General features: G+C 38.8%; 1 protein-coding gene across 2 annotated transcripts in view; it reads left to right on the top strand.

Annotated features, from left to right (window-relative positions):
- LOC139730740 (speract receptor-like) overlaps nucleotides 1-21,310 on the top strand; it is a 533,152-nt gene that overhangs the window by 476,765 nt on the left and 35,077 nt on the right. For both annotated transcript variants that reach the window (XM_071641605.1, XM_071641604.1), the window contains 2 exons: nucleotides 2,534-2,777; nucleotides 16,426-16,524. In XM_071641605.1, the coding sequence (XP_071497706.1) occupies nucleotides 2,534-2,777; nucleotides 16,426-16,524 (343 nt within the window). The remainder of the gene's footprint in view (nucleotides 1-2,533; nucleotides 2,778-16,425; nucleotides 16,525-21,310) is intronic.

The following is a 21,310-nucleotide window of genomic DNA, read 5'->3' as shown; positions in this document are numbered from 1 at the left end:
AAAATAAATGATTGCTTTTACAATCAGAAATGAATAACGGTAACTTTCGGCTCTTTACAATGATAAAACAGATGTCGGATGTTTATAAATGTCTGCAAATGCTCCCACTTTCTCATTTCAAACGTAAGTTTTGACCACCTAAATAGGCATCAACTTTTATAATAATCTATAAGCCTATTTGCTAAATCTTAGAACTCAGAATAACGGTAAGATGATTGAATTTTCTATTTATTTATTTTAGACATGGGTACCTGCATCACTTCAGTAATGCTTAATATCTTAATATTTATTTGTCTATATTTAGTAGGACCGATTTAGTTTTTCTTATGTTTTTCTTGATTTTTTTTTCGGGCCACCAGATTTTACTTTCGTGCCACCAAAAAATAAAAATCAATGATTTTGGTGGCCCGATCGGGCCACCAAAAATAAAAGTTAGTGTGGAGCCCTGCATTAAGCATATCCTAACATGTCGATTTGTTTTTGTCTTTCACCTACATACTCACATCAAGGTATTGTTGGCCATATGTTTTCATAGAATACTGTTATTTTAAGCATTAAATGATTTTTCTGTTTTGTCTTATAGTATAGGTTTTCCCGGTCAATTTCATACTTTTGTCATTCCAATTCATTAATGTGCATTCAAATTCACACAGCGCACGCACGGGAAAATATTCGGGCATTCAAATTCAGAATCCGAGCGATCAATTTCATTTATGGGAGTTCTATTTCGTTTTCGTCAAATCGAATTCGAGCTTGGACGTTCATTTTCCAAATGTGAGCATTGCATTTCCTACTCGTGCATTCAAATTCACGCGATAGTCAATATGATAGTCCCGATGAGCTTGTTTGGAGCGTTCAGTTTCATTTTCAGGCGATCAAGTTCCTACTTCGTGCAATCAATTTAACGAGGAAAATGGAGTAGACTTTTTTAAGAAAGGAGAAAGGGCACACAAAACCAATGAAGGCTTGCATATAGTGTAATTATGATTGTCTAAAGGTTGTACATTGTTCTTTGTTCATGTATTCTTTGTTTTTCATCTCAATAAATGTTACATTTTAAGGCCCAATCAGCAGTGCATCCAAACAACACAACGACAATCTAATCATATTTCTTGATGATACTGCATGCTGACAACATACCAAAACACTATAACCACATAATGAAAATGCATCAATTTAAAGACAAGCTGACACACAATGATCTCACATAGTTCCGGAGAGGTAAACCAATAAGATAGCAATAAACAACAAACAAAACGTATGCAATGTTCATGTTATCAGTTTCAATGTAGTCGAAACCGAAGGTGTCAATCAACCTTCCGTATTATGCTCATCTGTAGGCCTATACAGTGCCTAATGCTTGTTTAATTGTTTGTTTCATTTTTCATCTAAGAAGATAGCTGGGTAGCCCATATTAAGCTGCGGTAGCTGGTCTTCCATGGGGTCCAGTTAAACACCCTACTCTTTGCGATTAATAAATGAAGTGGGATCTTTTTGATACGTGCAAGATCTGTGACTCTCTCACACATGAGACCTCCATTTTATGTCCTATCTGAGGGGCATGTGCCTGTATATTCCTTTTCGTGAAGCCCGAGTTCAAAATTTTCATTGAAAAGGTTGACCTGTACTGCAAAATAAATAATCTTCATCAGAAATCCCAATAATATATTCAAAGCAAAGTGAAAATAACACACATATACGGCTTCAAACTAACTAACTAAATTCAGGACTTCTTTTAAATAGAATGCATTCATTTGGAACATGGTTACCTATTCACGAATTTGAATGACCGACGAGATTCCGTCGCCAGCTTGACATGAATTTGAATGCTCATTGCTGAAATGCGTGCTCCTCTCTTAAATTTGAATGCTCCGATAGTGAATTTGAATGCTCCGATAGTGATATTGAATGCCCCGACAGTGAATTTGAATGCTCCAATAGTGCATTCGAATGACCAGATTTTGAATTTGATTGCTGATTTAGTGCTGCGAGCGTGGAATGCGTGAAATCGAATCCTCGAAATAGGAACTTGAATGACAAAGATATGAAATTGACTATAATACTATCGGACAAAACTGAATAATATCTTAATGCTTAAAATATACAGTATTTTGTGACAACATATGGCCAATAATAACTTGATGTGAGTATGTAGGCGTTGTAAAATCAATATATTAAAACCATACGACATAAATATATTAAAGCCATACGATTGTTGTAGTCACAGCGCGTTCACCCTGCCTCTTCAGAATATTCGTTCTGTAGAAGCCTGGAGCTAATACCTCTATGATAGAAACTCTATGTACTGTAGTGAGACGGTAGTTGAAGCACTCAATAGGTATTCTTTGTATTCTTTGGCATAGCCACTAAATAAAAGAAATTCGTGCCTAATACCTACATATCATTTAGGGTGATAAATACAAACAATCAGAAAAAAAGGTAAAGTTTTGAAAACCAAATATTTATAATCTATGAAATCAGTCGAGTGAAAACAAATTATCCATTTTTTGTTTCATTTCGATTGCCATCTCAGGTCGTTGATATGCTGAACGATCTCTACACACTTTTTGATGAAATCATCAGCTACTACGATGTCTACAAGGTGGAGACCATTGGTGACGCCTACATGCTGGTCTCCGGACTTCCCCTGCGAAACGAGAACAAACACGCGGCTGAGATTGCGTCCACAGCGCTACACCTGCTTGATGCTGTTAAACAGTTTCGGGTTAGGCACCGCCCCGACGTCAATCTAAAGCTACGCATTGGAATCCATTCTGGTGAGAATGACCACCTCACACATTCTTTTTGGCTGTTTGATAGTGAGTTGACATTTTCCACTTATTTTATTAAAACATTTCTCACCACGTGTGGAATGGGTAACAAAAAAGCGGGAAGTCTAACAAAATTTCATAGCTAGGGACTTCAAAACGAAACAACCTCTATCAAAGAATAAGTCGTTAACTGTAATACAATCAATACAAAAAGTTCCACAGAGCTTCTTTGTGCGTCAAAATTCTTGCAATAGCTGGGGACTTCAAAACGAACAACCTTTATCAAAGAATAAGTCGTTAACTGAAATACAATCTGCTGGCAAAGACTAGTTATAACTTATTTCCATTTCTTGTTTGCATGCATTTGTTTATTGTACTAGACAGATGGGTTGGCTTACCTACCAGTGAACAATCATAACGCTCACGCTGAAAATCATTTCAATGTGTAAGATCCATTCACAATGAAATAGTACGCGATTCGCTGCTAGAAACAAAGTCCTTAAAAATGAATTTTTTGGTCTCCGAGTCATCAAGAAAGTTAAAAACAAATAATACCAGATATTATCGAATCTGAGCCAGGTGACAGACGTTGTGCACACCTGGCATATCATAAGTATCAGTGTCAGCATTTTCCTTTTCACTTTTTTTTGTAGAAATGTTAGTTTAATTCACATCAAACAACATCGTAAGAAAGGTAATAATGTTTTAATGCCTACACGCGAAAAGTGATATCGCATTTCTTACCTTAAACGCGTTATAACATAATGACGTTTTATAACTGAAATCACTCCTGTCGATGCAACAAAATACTTGTGGTTTGACTTGAATGACCAAAAGTGGATTGCCACATTACGTTCTGACGTATTTTAATCGCATGCAAGCAAACTCAACATTTCTTGCATTACCAAAGGGAAAGCAATCAGCAGGGAAATGATTTGTTTCTCTCTCCCTCTCCCCTCCCTCTCTCTCTCTCTCTCTCTTGCTCTCTCAGTCTCACCCATCTTACCATGAAAACCTCTCCAAATGCGATCGATAAATTTTCAACAGTATAACATAAGTATCCATAGAGTTGGAAAACGTGATGTTATCATTTGTGGTCCTGTCCACTTTCTGTTTTGCTCGAAATACAAGCAGAGAAAACGGCTGATGATTAAGCAGAAGGAAATTGGCCACATAGGCATATAAAACCGGAACCGATGGCAATAAAAGGTGTGTGATCTTCAGAACTCTAGTCTGGTGTTTTTGTTTTGATACGAGATGAATCTTTCCTCATAGTTGTTTCTTGTATATGCTTCGATGATTTACAACCAGGAGCACATTTTGCACGGTAGTATCAAACTGTCACGAAATTGACAAATTCCACATTTCGTGCGAAGTTGGTCCAAAAGTTGGTCAACAGCCAATAAACAACCGAAGCAATAACGATGCCTATATACAGAAGGTCATACGATGGCACCCGAATCGTACATGAAGGCAACACGAAAACAAGAATTTTCGTTTAAAAGTTTACCCGAAGGACACACAAAGGCAACACGATGGTTACATGATGGCTAGGCGACGTCGTCTTGAGATTACGATGCATTCGATATAGGTCACGATGACGTCATGTGACTTTCCGATGGTATAAAACCGTCGGCCGAAAAGACGCGCTTGAAACTCAAATGCTGATCGGATACTTGTATTTGTGAACAGAAAATACAGTGTTAACACCGTTAACACATCACCCATGGCAGGAAGAGGCATAGGTAAGAAGCCGGCTGGTATTAATGTTATTATTGTTACCTTTCTAATTACTGTCATTATCATTATCATTACTATCATTGTTATCATTTGTGACCGTGCATCACAAAACGAACAAAAAGTCGCACACACTGATTTTGCGTGAGGACTGAAAATAAGTAAAATGGGTCAACCTAGCCTATCTTGACTTTTTCATATTTCCTGAAAGAGCAAGTCTTCTTTTACATTTTGCTAAAATTTGGGATCATAAGACAGGCAGGAAAGTGTGTTTTTTAGCAGTTTATCTCGAAAATTTTTGTTAGAATAGTGTGATTCGGTGTGTCTTTACAGTCCCCTTTTCATTTCTGAAAAAAAAACTTGTACACATTCTAAACTTTCAACTCTAATAACTTTTGAAAGGATAATGGTACTGCTTTGAAAGTTGGCATTAATTATGGACAGAATGTGTTAATGAGGTATGGCTAATTGCAGTTTAATCTGATAATCCCTTCATTGTTGTTACTCCGGTGGATTACTTCCTGTTTTTGTCCCATTCATTACACAGCCAGCGCGGTTAGGTAAAGATTATGAAGCACTTGAATAGATACTGTACTTAAGAGCCTCTTTTCTCAGTTCACACTTTTCGTGAATTTGTGCTTTCTTTCCAATATTTAGATAGGTTAGGAGAGTCCATTTGATTTGAGTTGTGGGCAATTCCAGCGTTATGGACATTACAGTTAGAGAATTTTTGGTGACTTTGTGGGCTTATTTCAACAACCCAACACAATCATTCTTAATCCATTCATGGTTTATTCTAACCCAGTCATCCTGAAATGTCAACAGTCCGAGTTTTGATCAGTTACTATAAATCATTTGGTAGATATTACATAAAACGTTTGCCGTTACAGACATTACATTTTTTTGGAAACGATTTTTTACCTTTATGTGGATATGTTGAGAAATTTATGAATCAGAGGATTAAGTAAAAGGAATTTTCTTCTGAAATGAGTGCTCTGGTCCTGTTTAAGTTGTAGATTGATCATGGTGTGCAACACATTCAGCATTTACTATACAGAGTCACAAATGTAGCGTTACGGACATTACATTTTTAGCGTTACGGACATTACAACTTCGTCCACATTTTAAAGTCCGAATATTCAGACTTTAACACAGTCCATATCTCAGACAAGGCTAATATTAGTGGTGGTTTTTTTTTTTGGTTCATTCTTAACTATAAACTACTTTGAAACAAGTGCTGAAGTGTTTCTGAATTATGGAATAATGAGAGTCAAAGATTGTGTGTTTTTACAAAAATTATTAACAATTTTGCCCCAAAATGGGTTTCTTAAAGAAAAGAACGCCTAAAAATACTTTAATTGTATCAAAATACCACTTAAATGAAAGAACTAAACAAGTTCTAGCATTTGATACTAAACTTGTCCCTGTAGCTCATATATTTTTCAAATTATTGCAGATTCATGATTTTTAGGAAAGGTAACATTTTTCGCGGAATTGCCCATATACATCATTTTAAAGCTGAAAGTCTGCTCTTTCAGAATATGGTCTTAACTAAAAATTCATGTCTGGCGACTTTTTGTTTGTTTTGTGGTGCAGGGTCACATTTAATGTATGGAATAATGATATTGTAAATACAGTTAGAGCCATCGTCATTATCATCAGCACCGGTGCAACTCATGCGATTAGTTGTGGTCCCTGTAACTGAATGAGTGGATAGAAGAAATAACATAGGAATGACAGAATCATGAAGAAAAGAACGATCTTTCCTTGTTCATTACGTAATAAGGTTTCATTGGTATTATGCTAATGAAATGGATTATGTGGATACGAACCGTTTCTATCTTTCACCTTAATTAGGTTATCCGTGACAGCTCACAGATCGCCTTCTGTTTCTGTACAAATTTATAATTTCGTTATCTTTGTTGCCTTCTTTGTAAATCCTGTGCAGAGCATATCTCTAAAAGCTCAATCTGCTAGCTCTTGAAACTTGCAGCACTTATGTATCATGAGCTCAAGATGCTCTTGATTTTTTTTTCTTTGTTATCGCTCAACCATTACGTCATTATTGTAACATACAAACAGTGCTTGTCAGATTATTTTTTGTTGTTTTGTTTTATTGTTCCATATTCCACATTTCAACAAATACTTAAAACATAAACATCACAATACAAAAGCCTGGATGAATTGTCAAGTACAGCTTATAAGACAATAAATCATGTGAAATATGAGGAATCTACATAGAAGCATTGCTTGTAGGGTGTACATTCCCAGATGCGGATGTGAGATTATTTCTTACTTGGTTATGTAATTAAAGGAATGACAATTTGTGAATTGGAGAAATATAAACGCCAAAAAGTAAAAAGAAAAATGAAAAAAAACAAAGAAAACAATGTCCGCGGCACAGACTTCTTGAGAGTTGCGTGATCACCCGAGCGAGGTACAAGTCAGATGCAGTGTACAATAGCAGAGATACCAAATGTGTACAAAGGAAGTTCAGGAGATAATACAGAAATCACGAGCGAGGCACATGTTACATAATCGATAATGTCAGTAATGTGAAGTATGAGCAAAGAATATCGAGGAGGATTGAAGAATAGCTATAGATATGAATTCAGAAAAACTAGTTTAAGTTTATGCTTAAATGAATAAAGAGACTGAGATTGGATTATATGTGTATCTGAGAACGGACAAATTGGTCAAACAGACGAGTAACGTTTACTTCAAACTGGACATCTTTATTGGGCTTCTTCCAAGATGACGTGCGTGCTGAATATAGCCGGACAGTTTCCTTTCTGTTTATGACATCTTTAAGTAGAACACTACATCATTCCCATGTTAGTTGAAAACGCACATTACAATAAAAGGCATTTCTATAAAGGCACATCACAACATAAGATTGATATTAGATGTTCCTTGAGTCAACTAAGATACCTGTGTGAAGATTTTTTTTTTCTTTGTGTGACATTTATGTGAATGGCAAGCTGTATAGGGCGTGTCCCTCACAGATGCACTAATCAGATACAACAAACTGTAAACTTTTCGTATTCTAATTAGAGGGCATTTGATATCTCTGGTTTCACAGTGCTTATATATGCAGGTTAAGGATACACAAAGTGAAGTGAATGATGTTGCGTATTCTTTCAAGTACGCTGGGGATTTCGAGTACGGGTCGAATACCGCTCAGCCTTTCGGGTAGTTGGATGATAAGTACGCTCCGTTAAAGACTAGATCTGTATCAGTGCGGCCGAATAATCCTTGGTACACAACAGAAGCGAAGGAGGCCAAGAGGCGCAGACGTCGCGCAGAGCGCCGCAAGTCTGGTCTTTTCTTCGACAAGAGAGCTTTATCGGCAAGAGTGTGAATCCTAAGACCTTAGACAGGAGATTGCTGACGCAGACACCTAACGACTTTTCAACATCGTCAAAAGACTCACAATTGCACATCCGGATTTTGCTCTTCCTGATGATACTTCAAATCCTGAACTGGCTAATCGGTTTGCTGAGTTTTTTGACAACAAGTTTAGTAGCATTGTATCTTCATTCCCAATGTCTCCTGAAATCTCTCTTTATGATTCCTCTCACATAAATGTAAACACTGTATATTTTCTGACTTTGCTGTAATCACTGAGTCGCAAATGAAAGATCTCATCAATTCTCTTCCGTCCAAGTCATGTTCTCTAGATCCTCTTCCCACATGGCTGCTAAGAGTGTCTAGATGAATTTCTTCCTACAATAACTCACATCCTGAACCTTTCATTGTCATCAGGCGTAGTTCCTGAACACTTCAAAAGGTCGATCATATTGCCCTTTTTGAAGAAACCTAGCTTAGACCGTAATAATTTGAACAATTTTCGCCCCATTACTAATTTGTCTTTTCGTGGCAAAGTTCTTGAGAAAGTGGTTGCTTGCCAACTCAGAGATCATTTTGATAAACACCAGTTGTTTCCTAGAAATCAGTCTGCCTACAGGCACTTCCACTTCACGCAAACCGCCTTATTGAAGGTACTCAATGACCTCCTCTTAGCAGTAGACAAAGGCCATGAAGCTGCTCTCCTGCTTTTAGAATATTCTGCTGCGTTTGACACCATTAATCATGCATTGCTCCTCAACAGATTAGAGACTAATTTTGGTCTTACTTTAACAGTCTTGAGATGGAATGCATCTTACTTACATGACCGCCACCAGATGGTTACTCTTAATGGCGCCTTTTCCCGGTCGTTCCCTTTCAGACATGGTGTCCCCCAGGGGTCTGTGGTTGGTCCATTTCTACTGTATTTCTTCTATACACAGCCCCTCCATCTTCGGTAATCAACTCTCATGAAGATATACTACATGTTATGTATACTGACGATACTCAAATTTACATAATCATACAACCAAATACCCAAGTCGAAGCACTCTGTAAACTTAGTAGTTGTGTTGATGATATCAAGCAATGGTCCCGCGATAACTACCTAAAATTGAATTGTGTCAAATCAGAATTCTGTCCATTATGTTCATTCTCCGTTCAGGCGGGGTAGCTCTCTCACAAAATTTTCTTTTGAAGATAGTACTATCCCCATCTCTCAGTCAGTCAGAGATCTCGAAGTTATTGTAGATAAGCATCCGAACTTTCAACAACATATTAAGAACTCATGTCGTTCTGCTTCTTGGGGTATTTGTAAAATTTGTAAAATCAGTCTTCCACTGAACGTCTTATTCATGCATTTGTATCTTCTCATCTTGATTACTGTAGCTCTCTCCAAAGAATTCAAAATACAGCTGCTAGGCTTGTGACCCATACAAAACGATCTGACCACATTACTCCAGTTCTCCAATCTCTCCACTAGCTCCCCATACAATAACGTATCACCTTTAAAATCCTTCTCATTGTTCATAAGATATGTAATATTCTTGCCCCATCTTATCTCAAAGACTTGATTTCTCTCCGCTCCTCCACTTCAACCCGTTCTCTCCGTTCTTCCTCTGTCACATGGTCTCCGCACCTGTCATGGTGCCAGGACTTTTCCTGTTATTTCTCCATCTCTTTGGAACAAACTCCCTCTTTATATCCAGAATGCTGAAAGTGTTGATAAGTTTAATTCACTGCTGAAGTCCTATTTTTTGTTGTTATATTATATGTACATAATGCTGTACTTTAATTTGATATTTTTCCCGCATCTACGCGCTTAGAAGTAACGTCAATAATAAGCACTATATAAGTGTTATTTATTCATTATTATTATTATTAGTGTACTCATTGTCACTGTCATCTGACAAATTATCGGAAGCACTGGGTTGTTTTGTTTGCTCCTGTTCATTTTCTCTGAAAGCTGGTTCATAATTGTTCTCCTTCATGGCTTTGAAGAAAGATGTGTTGCGGGTTATCACAACTAGCTGTTACCATAGAGCCTTTAACAATCGTGACTACCAGTGGCTCGCACTCATAGGGAGTCATCGTCATCACGCTTCACTAGAACTCTATCTCCGACACGAAGGGGATCGCGTCTGAACGTCATATGGTCGTGTGCGCATAGGTCTCGCGAACATGGTCGTTGCTGAAGGTAGCGATGTCGTCGCGTGCGGTGTTACGCGATAGTTGCGAAGAAATCGATGCATCTCTTGTCTCCATGATTTGGATTAGGCATGACCTGTGCGGAGAACTTTCTTCAACATGTGCGCATAAACCGCTTTGCTTCACCATTGACACGTGGCCATCGCGGCGTTATCTTACGATGGGTGAAGCCTAGGTATTATAGGTATTAGGTATTGATACTGTCTGTTGAAATGTAGGCCATTATCGGATCGCACGATCTGCGGGACTCCGAACAATGAGAATATTTTATGCAATAGCGGGATTATAGCTTTGCTCGACGTCGACGACACGACTTCCACAACATGGTATCGACTATAATCATCAATGACTACTAGCAGGTGATCTCCTGAGGGCAAGTCGGCGAAATGTATGCTCAGTTCTACCCACGGACCAATGGGCAGATCAGACATTTCAAGCGGTGCACGAGGACTTGGCCCTACGGTTGTCGCCTGACATGGTATGCACTTGTTTATTTTTCGCTCGACCATTCCATCAATGCCAGGGAACCACGCTTTTTCTCTCAGAAGCTGCTTAGTTTTTACAACGCCTTGATGACTTTCATGAGCGATGTCGATCATGCAATCCCTCAGTGATTGTGGGATGACAATAAATTTCCGCGCAACACAAGATCATCATTTGGCACAATTGACAGCTCATCGCGGACATTGTAGAGACTCTGTAGGCGGCTCTTTACATCATGAGATAGAGCGGAATCTATCGCTTCCTTCCAATTTCGCAATCTGAGTGCCTGCATACACAGATTCAATGCGACGTTTTGCTCGGTCGCGACTTGGATTTCGCTTAGCTTCATCGATTTGGGTGCTCCGTTCACACTCACGAAATTGATATGTTGCTCTGCTGGTTTTTTTTTTTCTTCGCGGTTACTACGCTCAGTGGTCGGCAGAGGATGGCGGGGACAAGTAATCCGTTGGGTTGGACTTTCTGGTCTCGTACACGACAACGAAATCATACTCTTGAACTTTGAGGATCCATTTCTCTATTCGCGTCGGCGGTTTGCTGTGAGGATTGTTGAAGACGGCCACTATAGTGACTTGTGGTCGGTAATTACTTCAAACGTATTACCATACAAGTAAAGATGATAATGCTGAACTCGCCAGGTGATCGCTAAAGTGTCTACGAGAAGCTGTGTTTGTTTGTCGGGGTCGTAGAATGCATTCGTGCATCCGGCTGCGAGGTACTGCTTGACGTTATGCATGGCTAGCTGATGTTATGTGGTCCACTGCCACTCCATCTTTTCTTTGGTAAGGTTGCGAAGTGGGGCAGAAAGCGTAGCGAGGTCTAGAATGAATCGACCACAGTAATTAATCAGGCGTAGAAGACTGCGCACTTCCTGAACACTCGATGGATCTGATGCGTTGATTATCGCTTGCACTTTCTTTGGATCAGGTGACACCCCATCTGCACTCAGGACACGTCCGAAGAACTCCATCGTTTCTTTGTGGAATTCACACTTTTCCTTGTTGAGAGTGAGATGATTGGCTTTCAATCGCTTCAAGCATTGTTCGAGCATGCCGTCAAGTTCCTCGGGTGTGCTGCCAAACACTAGAATATCATCAGTGATATTCAGAACTCCATTGAGACCGCTCAGGGTGGTTTGTATCAGCTTCTGAAACATCTCTGCTCCTGCGTTGACGCCAAAGTTCAGTCGCTTATATCGAAACAGGCCGATATGAGTAGAGAAGACAGTTATGTAACGTGACTCTTCGGCAAGCTCTATCTTGTGGTAGCAAGCGTTGAGATCCAACTTTGCGAAATGTCGAGCTCCATGCACTTTTGTGATTATCTCGTAAATGGTAGGGGGCAAGTGGCGTTATCTCTGGATGGTTTTGTTGGGAGCACGCATATCTACACAGATGCGAATTTGATTCGGACTCTTGGGTTTTTTTGACAACTTGAATCGGCGACACCCAGGGCGTCGGTTCATCGCCAACACGTTCAATGCTGCCCAAATCAAAAAGATGTTGCAGTTCTTTCTCCGTTTGTTTTCGAACGTAGAACGGAATTCTGCGATGGGGCTGGGCTTCTGGCTTCGTGGTGTCGTCAATGTGAAGTTTACACTTCACGTCTTTGAGTTTCCCAACCCTTTGAAGAGTTCGGTGTAGCGTGATGACAAGTCATTGTCGTTGGTTACAGCGTACTGAGCTTGACAGTGCCTAGCGATTCTGCAGTGTCACAACTCAGCAGTTTATCAGAATCTCCATAGACCACATAGAATGTAGCTTCAGTAGTATTGTCTCTGAAGGTCAATTCAGATTCGAAAGTGTCGCGAACCATGAGTGGAGCCTTGCTGCATATGCGTAGATGCGTAGATACTGATGTCATCGTCCTCCAGCGTAAAGGATCTTTTGGCTTTCACTTTGTTCGATACCAAACGTGTATTCACGGTCACTGCCCTGTTTGCGGCATTAGTCATAGTTAGTTCACGAACTCGACCTCTCGCAGTTTCGGCATTTCTGTCCTCGCACGGGACATTCATTCTGATGAGGGTAATCGCATCCACGGTAAAACACTCCTTCGCTTTAGCAGATGACTGCTTCGACTGAGGGGTCTTGGGTTTGCGATGCGGTTTATGCTTGTTGTGTTTGAACACTTTATTGACTCTGGCATGCGCAGTCTGCTCATGCTCGACTTCTGCAGCTCTGGAGGCGGATAGTGACAGCGATCTGACAAGTCCTAGGAGTTCGGCTAATAACATGTCTTTCTGTAGAGCTTTACGTCTGAGTTGGCTAGAGTGACAGCCTTCGATGATCTGAGTTTTTAGTTCGCTGTCAACATCACTGGTTCACACTCGGTTGCTGTCTGCTAAGGCGTGTGTAATATTGAACAACTGTCTCATCAGTTTTCTGAGTTGTGCGCCTGAACACAATGCCTTCATACAGTATGTTTTTCTTCGGAGTGAAGTAGTTAGTAAGGGCTTGCTTCTCTGGGTGTCGAATATATCTTGGAATGTTTCTCCTCCATAATGAAATAACAGAGCTTTCTGTCGCTTAAAATCGGTTAGGCCTATCCCAAAAGCGACCATGGCTCCTTTGAACCGGCATAGCCAACGTTCCCATCGTACGAGAAGAGACGTGGGGTCCATGAGGGCCATGGCGAGACGTCAGCAAAACAGCGAGAAGAAATCAAGCTATCCTCGTCGCCAGTGTTACATACTAACATGCTAGTCAGATATGTGTATATGAGAACGCACAAATCGGTCAAACAAACGGGTAATGCTTACTTCACACTGGACATCTTTCTTGGGCTTCTTCCACCATGGCGTGCGTGCTTAACGTAGCCGGACACTGCAATTATGACGTCATTTTCACAAATCACATCGCCTCTACCTCCATTTCTTAACGTTATTTTCCAGTGAAATAGGTAGGCGCATATTCCATGAAGTGATCTATATTTCATTATAAAAGATCGCCGTTGCGCACACGTCAAAATTTCATAATACTCCAATCGAGCTAGAATTCATTTTGCATACGTCTCAGACCATTTTGAGCATTTCAAACTTTTGCATGTCCGCGCGCCCGTCATTCGGGCGTATTTGCGCGTCCGTAACAAAAAACAACAAAAACAAAAGAATGCTTCTGCATGGAGTCAGTTTCTCGAGCATATTTCTACCAAATGGGACTTTAAGGGTGACAAAAGTATTTAAAGCTATCAAGTTTCTGCATGAAATTAAATATATCTAATTTCATAATGACGTCATCAGATTTCAAGCTTATCACTCTTATGCTTCACCATCTTTTACCCAAATTTTAGTATGTTGTAGCTTATTACATTTTCCGTTTTAATTGTAATAACTATTTTTCAATGTTATGACATCTTTGTGAAAAAAATCGATTGAAATTACCCTTGTAAAATTTGACAATTTACGTGTTATCTCTATGCAGTCCATTTTCTTCTAAATGCCAATTGACTTGAGCAGTAGCTCACAGAATTTCTCCCAGATTTTGATATGTTGCAGCTTACACTTTTAGTGTCTGTGATAATTATTGTAATTTTTAAATGAATGTCTGAATCGTGTCTTAAAATTGGTTAAAATCGAAAGTTAGGTTCCGAATTATGGAGATTTTATGCAATCCGTATCATGTACAGGCATAACGTCAAATTTATTCGATCGTGTCTCACTTATCCTTGATCAATTTGTACCCACAACTAAGTATGTTGTAGCTTATCAAATTTTCAATCGAAATTATTCTTACATTTGTTCAATTTGATGATGTCATCATCGTGGCAAACTCGACTGAAGTTATCTTTGTCAAATTTGACCATTTTACGTTTAGTCATTATAGCAATCCATTTATTTTCTTTTCCCGAAACCCAAATTGACATGACTTTATTCATTGAGCAGTAGCACAATTATTCCTGTTTCGATTTCTCCTAGATTTCGATATAACTTGGCTGGTACTCTGGACTATCGTCACGTTGCCATTGTTTGTCAATTGAATGTGGCAATCATTTCTAAGAATGTGGTTGAATTTGAAACTCAGGCTTCAATTTACGGAGATTTTGTTCAATACTCATAAACATATATGAAATTGCGTGGCCAATTGCCCCCGTCTCAAATTAAACGGATCATCTAATTTGTCACTTATGACAAATTTTTTAGTCTGGTTTTTGTTCTCTTTGTCTTTTATTCTTATTTTTTATTCTTATTTCTTTGTCTTCTGTTTCTTCCCCTCTTTGCTTTGTCCAACTTTTCTCCTCATGCTCATTCTTGTTCGTCTTTGTCATTGTTTTTCTTCAAACTTTTGTTTTCATACCTAAAATATTAATTCCTCACTATTCATCAGATTTTATTCCGACTATTTCATAGGTTTAGTAGTAGGAAATAAGAAAGAGAAAAAAAAACTTATTGGGAAGACCAGGTGATATGCCTATTACGTGAAAGATGTTCGTCGTGTGTTAAGATGTGCATCCAAATAAGCAATGTTGCTGCTTTTTTCAGAAGTCTTATCATCGAAGTTCGCTACTCTGCAGGAACTGAATTACGATTAATTGTGATTAAGGCTATGGGAATTAAACACCGCTCTACTTTGCAAAGTTGCTTTGACTGAGGTAGATGCTCACAGGCTGGCCATAATGTCCACGTTATCTATAACACACGGGGAAGGCTAGAGCTACTCAAATTAGGCTGTCTACGCCAACACCGTGGTTTCATCACGATGTCATAGTAATATGATACGATGGCTACATATAGGCATTACGAGATCTGCTCTAAGTAGACGTGTTGCCTTCCTAAGACAATCGGGCAGCTTCTTTTTTCCGTCGTATTATCTTTGTGAGGCGAAAAATGTCCAATGGCACAGGTGATTCTACGAAGTTAAGACGAAGATGACACGACTTGGCAAGGTGCCCTAACGATGGCCCTGCGACGGGCAAAATAGACTCACGATTCCAACACGAATATGAACTTCCACACGGTCTTCAGGCCATTTTTGGCTTTCCAAAGATTTTGCCACCGCTCACGAAGTTGTTGACGGATCCTGAAAAATTCCACAAGCGGTCATACAATGGCTTAAGATGCCCTCACGAAAGACCCGGTGTTTATACAATCAGAGTCGAATTTGAAAATTGCCTTTATCATGTGTCCATCATTGCTCAATTTCTGGACAGTGTGACGTCTACATACATGTTACACGCAAACGAACATGTAGCGCACGTCGCAGTGCATCACGTTTTGCAGCATCACTCCGTGAGCAGTGCATGCAAGTTTAAGTGTAAGTTTTTCGTCTCTAGCATTAGGAATACAGCATAGGCCTTACATCTAGCAGTTAATGCACGTGGGTCTGTGAGAAGGTGCGATTGATTCTTTGGACGATCATCAGGCGCCTCCACTCCCATGTTGGTGGCAGGATATCTTTAAAAAGTTTGTCATTTGAAACTGGTTGAATATCCCCCTTCTCTTTCCACTATATGTACTTGCACACTTACACATTTACTTGATATTCATAATGAATATTCACATTTTTTATAATATGCATCATATTGTCATTGTTTATAAATATGCTTACAAATTCACCTTTTTCCTCCTTAAGAGGAACATGCTAAAAATATTTTCTCACCTACATATTTGGCTAACAGTGGAGCGATCGTCTGAAGTCCCACGTGTGAGTATTTATGAATCAATAGCATCCGTTCTATAGACTAGAACGCTGCAAACGCTTCTATTAGAGCACTTGATGCACATTCACCATCTTCAAAGCTCTCTTTTACATTTTGTAAAGAACGTTCAGATTATACCAGTAGAAATTGCCAGAATGGTTTATTCTTTTAACTCGGTGACAAGGAAAAAGAATTGTTTAATACGTGGCTCTTAATTTCTTTACAGGCTCAACTGTAGCTGGTGTGGTGGGACTGACAATGCCACGGTATTGCCTGTTTGGGGACACAGTCAACACGGCCTCACGTATGGAATCAAATGGAGAAGGTACATCGCTTTTACTATGCAATCATTTTTTTTTTCATTTTCATCACTCACTGCTGTACAAATTGTCATGTGGTGTTCTCTTATATAACGGACTTACAATCTCTACTTGCTGAAGCAATGTGCTTCCACCAGCGTTTTGTACTTGATTCATCTTATTGCATATTCACAAACAAATGAATATAATCAAGAAAGTTGATATATCATCAGATAACAGTTTTCATGACAACAGCAGGTTTGTCTAATACGTTTTCAAACAAGTACATGAATACAGGGCACTCTATAACCAATGTCATGCTATGCTACTTAATTACACGGTCCTAATCATCGATCCTTGATTGTATTTTTTTCTTCCTATCTAAATATTAAATTGTACTTCAATAAACTTTGAAGGCCTGAGAGAAGTGAGTACCTTAATATTTTTCAGTTTTCACAAGGTATAAGATCTTATATCTTATTTATATTTTTATAAATATTAAACTAAAGGAGGACGAATTCTGTCAAATCTGGAGCCGGGGAACTGTTTTTGTAGTTGTTGTTTAAGTGTAGGGGGAGGGCTGCTGGCCCGGGGATGGCCATGGGTAATTCGCGTGCTTGGGTCAAGGGTCAGTGGTAAGCAACCCACGGAATGTAGTGTGATTTGTTGTGTTTTTCAGTCAATATTTAAGACTCAAAAAGTCTCACAGTAGAGGCGTACCTGATCCAAACAAAGCGCTTCTACACATTGGTTAAATCATGATGATTACACGAGGTCAAGTTAAAATCTTTGATATCTGCCCTTGCTGTTCACAGTGAAATATTACATCAAACCTAACCGCGCACACACACTCATTTATCGAAAGAAAGAGTGTAATATCTACAAGTAAAACAACTGGCCGCCCGTCCCTCAAATTATGTTATTATATCATACTGGCTACGCCCGAAGCCTAGAGCATAATAACACAGAGAAACAAAAACAGCAGCTCACAGCACGGGCCCGGCGGCACGCACCCCCGACGCGCGCAAGTCCATTCACCAATCATCCTCTTTTTACCATTCATGACTCGAGACGCTCAACGGAAACTGTACCATCCCTTTAAAGGAAAATTAAAGAAACCTCGCCTTTCGCATCCGTTCTCTACCTATATATGGGGTTCTTGTCCGTGTCCAGGTGCAGCCCCGGGGTTTTGGGGGGCTCTTACGCCTAGCTTAACTGTTTGTTAGCTTTCTTAAGTCCGTCAAGCACTTTAGCATGGTAGCGACTCGTTGCGATTTTTAATTGACGTTTTCCATCCTGCCACGCACACACGTGGCGTTTATTTTTGGACAGCCACTCGGTCAGGCGAAACTTAGCTCAATTTCATGTCCCCAGAAGGCCAGAAACAACCCCCCCCCCTTGACTCTCGTGTTTTTGGCTTCTCAGCTTAGGCAAGGGTTCCCTTGGACTAGGACCTTCCTAAGGCCAGTTCCTTTATCTAAATTAGCCGAATTACTCATTTTTTCTGGAATCTGTTTTTCATGTACTGTACAGGGTTACTCTTGCGTGTATCAGTCAGACCGCAGCGCGGCGAAAAGTGCTCGCATTTATCGTACTCGTATGCACGCCAAACGGTCATACGAATACATAATGTGCTACAACACCTTGCCATTTCACAGCTTATTATTGCAATAGGCAAAGTAAAAACCTAAGCAAACGGATATCATCTAAAAGTAGAAAAATAGCTCATTCTCATGAAGGCAAAATCAGTTCTAATTTTTTGGATATACATTAACGTAATTATAGTACGAAGTATGTGGTGAAAAAAAATTGAAGAGTTTTATGTTCAGGGTCGCAAAATACTGTGATCTTGTGCTCAAATGAATCGTCTGTATATATTCTGCTGAAATATATCAACTTTTGGTTCGGTGATTGGCTGGCGCATGTTGACCTGGGTTCAACCTTGCTTCAATGAACTTCCCTCAAAAAAGGGGCAACACAATTATGTATATTGGCATTGTCAATAGGAAAATGATTTATGCTAATATAAAATCTAGATTGTACTTGTGTTTTTTATTAAAAAAAGAAAAATATTTGCTCCATGACATTCACTGTGAAGTGTAATCATCAAAATAACCATTGTAAAAATCGCAATGCGAACAAGTCCAACTTATTCGCATTTATCGTACTCGTATGCACGCCAAACGGTCATACGAATACATAATGAGCTACAACACCTTGCCATTTCACAGCTTGTTATTGCAATAGGCAAAGTAAAAACCTAAGCAAACGGATATCAGCTAAAAGTAGAAAAATAGCTCATTCTCATGAAGGCAAAATCAGTTCTAATTTTTTGGATAGACATTAACGTAATTATGGTACGAAGTATGTGGTGAAAAAAAAAATTGAAGAGTTTTATGTTCAGGGTCGCAAAATACTGTGATCTTGTGTTCAAATGAATCGTCTGTATATATTCTGCAGGAATATAGCAACTTTTGGTTCGGTGATTGGCTGGCGCATGTTGACCTGGGTTCAACCTTGCTTCAATGAACTTCCTCCCCTCAAAAAAGGGGCAACACAATTATGTATATCGACATTGTCAATGGGAAATGATTTATGCTAATATAAAATCTAGATTGAACTTGTGTTTTATTAAAAAAAAGAAAAATAATTGCTCCATGGCATTCACTGTGAAGTGTAATCATCAAAATAACCATTGTAAAAATCGCAATGCGAACAAGTCCAACTTATTCATTTTCAAATTCGAATCGCTGAGCTGATATCCAAGTCGTACTTCATCCACAAGACCTGCACAAACAAGTGATGTCATTGGTAATTGAAAACAAAATAACAAGTCAAATCAAATCTGTACATGTTATAAAATACACCTACCTTAGCACATGTACAAATGTAACAAGGTCAAATCATTGCCATGATACCTACAGGGAACTAAACTCACATCGAGAGATACCACACAAAATGTTGAAGGGAGTAATGCAGGTACTTGTACATGTATTTAGGCCCTACATCCGTTTACATAGGCATACAGATATTAGATTAATCACTGTCAAATCTTTGAAAAGAAACGCTTTATTAAAGATGGGCACGTAATACACGAACAGATACGTGAAACAAACATAAAATGAATGTGAGATGAAAGAACAGGGCGCCAGTCAAAAAAAAAAAGCATATATATATATATATATGTATGTATATTTCCCACCACATGTACAAAATATATTCGAGGAACTTCTGGTAAACTTTGTAATTTCTGTCGCACTTTGAACCTATTGAAATCCCTTCTAAACCATGCGACACTAACCTTTTTTTCACATTTTTTAACAGCTTTGCTTTTCGTCAAGGCCAACTTACGAACAAAAATAAAAAAGAATAAGAAGAAAATCAATTAAATCCAGGACAACAAAAAGTCTTAAAATTGCTCAAACTTCATTGCTTACTAGAAGACCTTAAAAAACATCAAACAAAAGAGCGTTTATCAGGAGATCAAATCACCCTACCATCCTTCCATGTCCTTGTACGCACACTCTGTTTTGACTTCACAATTTGTAGGCCTTTTCCTCTTTCTTCGCAAAATCTCGCGAATTCTCGTTCAAGGGAGCGACAAGATATGTTTGTGTGTTTGTTTTGTTTTATTTTGTTTAATCATGGGTTAAAATGCCCTCGATCAGCCAGGTGAGGCTGTTTTTCAGAGAGGCCGTGAATACAGTGTTACAGCAACAACAAAAACAATGCAACAGTTAACAAATCAATTAAAGCAAATTAACAATAAAAACAAAAAAAACAAGCATAACAAAATGAAATACATTACAACATAGCAGAAACTAGATACCAAGAAAAAAAGGAATATAGATGTAACCACTTAACACAAACGCTACAAAAGAGGGTGACACAAACAGGTTCACGTTAATTCAGACAATTTAGCTCAAACATAGTTATGAAATCCACACTATAACACATACTCTAACATTCTTTCAAAAGCTTTCAAATTACTTCTCATTCCTACATTTTCGGGGAGGTTATTTGATATCTTAACACTGGAATAAATGCATTCAAATTTCATGAAATTTGTTATAGGCTTTGGAAGTGTGATAATATTGCGTGAATTGCGTAAATGATATCTATCTCTTTTGATAACTCTTTTTTGACAGATAAATGATGGCAGTAAATGATGTTATAATCTGAAAATGAATATTGCGGCGTGTTTTTCCCAGCGATTACTAATTGCTTCCACTCCAGATAATTCATATAACGCTCGACTACTGAAACGATAATTTACTAATAAAATGGTGCGGAGAGCCCTTTTTTGCAAAACAGTTATTTGATTTATTAGACGTTTACCGGCGTTCCTCCACACAATTGAACAGTAGTCCAAATGGGGCTGAATTAACCCTTTGTATAAAAAATAAGGGCGGTGTCTTGCGGAATATATGGCCTTATTCTCTTGAAGCAGTACAAAGCAGAAGAGAGTTTGGCCTTTACATTCGCAATGTGATTGTTCCACGTCAGAGTGTCGTTTAGGGTCACACCTAAATACTTACAGGAGTTTCTTTGTTGTACGCAAAAATCATTAACCGTAACCTTAACGTTATCAAAGAGCTGTTTTTTTCCGCATGGGTGTGACAATCATGTATTCATACTTTTTTTCGTTTAGCAGTAGTCCATTGTACCTGAGCCAGTTCGTGATCGCCCTTAAGTCATGGTTTACACACTTTTCTAAGTCATGGGGATTGTTTGCTGCGTAGTAAAGGCAAGTGTCATCAGCATACAAAGAGACAGTACAATGTTGTACAACTTCAACAATGTCATTAATAG

This window comes from Diadema antillarum, unplaced genomic scaffold, assembly GCF_040938485.1.
Source record: "Diadema antillarum isolate AM-2024a unplaced genomic scaffold, OU_Dant_1.0 seq00000331_RagTag, whole genome shotgun sequence".
In the NCBI taxonomy this organism is placed as follows: domain Eukaryota; kingdom Metazoa; phylum Echinodermata; class Echinoidea; order Diadematoida; family Diadematidae; genus Diadema; species Diadema antillarum.
This window is presented reverse-complemented; position numbering and strand designations above follow the sequence as displayed.